This window comes from Sinocyclocheilus grahami, unplaced genomic scaffold (genome assembly GCF_001515645.1).
Source record: "Sinocyclocheilus grahami isolate Dianchi unplaced genomic scaffold, SAMN03320097.WGS_v1.1 scaffold5382.1, whole genome shotgun sequence".
Classification (NCBI taxonomy): Eukaryota; Metazoa; Chordata; class Actinopteri; order Cypriniformes; family Cyprinidae; genus Sinocyclocheilus; species Sinocyclocheilus grahami.
Window position 1 is genome coordinate 12,308 of NW_015510086.1, and position 728 is coordinate 13,035.

The 728-nt window shown below is 34.5% G+C and overlaps 1 protein-coding gene across 1 annotated transcript in view; it reads left to right on the top strand.

Moving 5' to 3' along the window:
* Positions 1-618, top strand: part of LOC107577195 (ribosomal RNA-processing protein 8-like) — a gene marked incomplete at its 3' end in the record, with an annotated part of 4,666 nt that extends 4,048 nt beyond the window's left edge. Inside the window, exons 5-6 of the mRNA XM_016263296.1 lie at positions 301-430; positions 512-618. Of these exons, the coding sequence (XP_016118782.1) occupies positions 301-430; positions 512-618 (237 nt within the window). The remainder of the gene's footprint in view (positions 1-300; positions 431-511) is intronic.
* Positions 619-728: the final 110 nt, after the last annotated feature.

The window sequence follows — 728 nt, forward strand, 5'->3', positions numbered from 1 at the left end:
ACACCTATATATATATATATATTGCTTTTAACTTTAGGTATGTATTTATTAAAAAAAAATAATAATAATAATTTTCCTTTGTATGCTGTTTTGACATGGCTGTAGTTTCCTGAACAACAGTTTAATTTGTTAATTGTTTTAAAGACATTCAGAACAATTAACAAATGAACTGGCTTGTCTTTATTAAATCACAGTGTTCATGCACAGAATAATCTTCCATGAATGAACTACAGAAATACAGCATTTTTGGAAGGCACTGAAAGTCAATGAATTTCTATTTCCTTTTTTCCCCCCCCCCAGACCAGCTTCTTTAGTTGTTGCTGATTTCGGCTGTGGAGACTGTAAAATTGCTCGGAGTGTAAAGAATAAAGTACATTCTTTTGATTTGGCTCCGGTTTGTGATCTTGCCACTTCATGTGACATGGCAAAAGTAAGTTATTGTAGTAAAAAAGCTTTAATTTGTAATGCAGCCGAAAGACTAAAAGCAGCACTGTTTATTACTTTTTCACAGGTGCCGCTTCGTGATTCTACTGTAGATATTGCTGTTTTCTGTCTTTCTCTGATGGGGACAAATCTGGGAGACTTTTTGGCAGAAGCAAACAGAGTCCTGGTGATGGGGTAACTGCCTTTTTTTCTTCTTTTTTTTATTTTTATGAACTGTTGCCAAGTCTAGTGATTAGCCAATATATGAAGAGTTCAGATGCAAAAGCCTCTAAGTGTCATCTGAA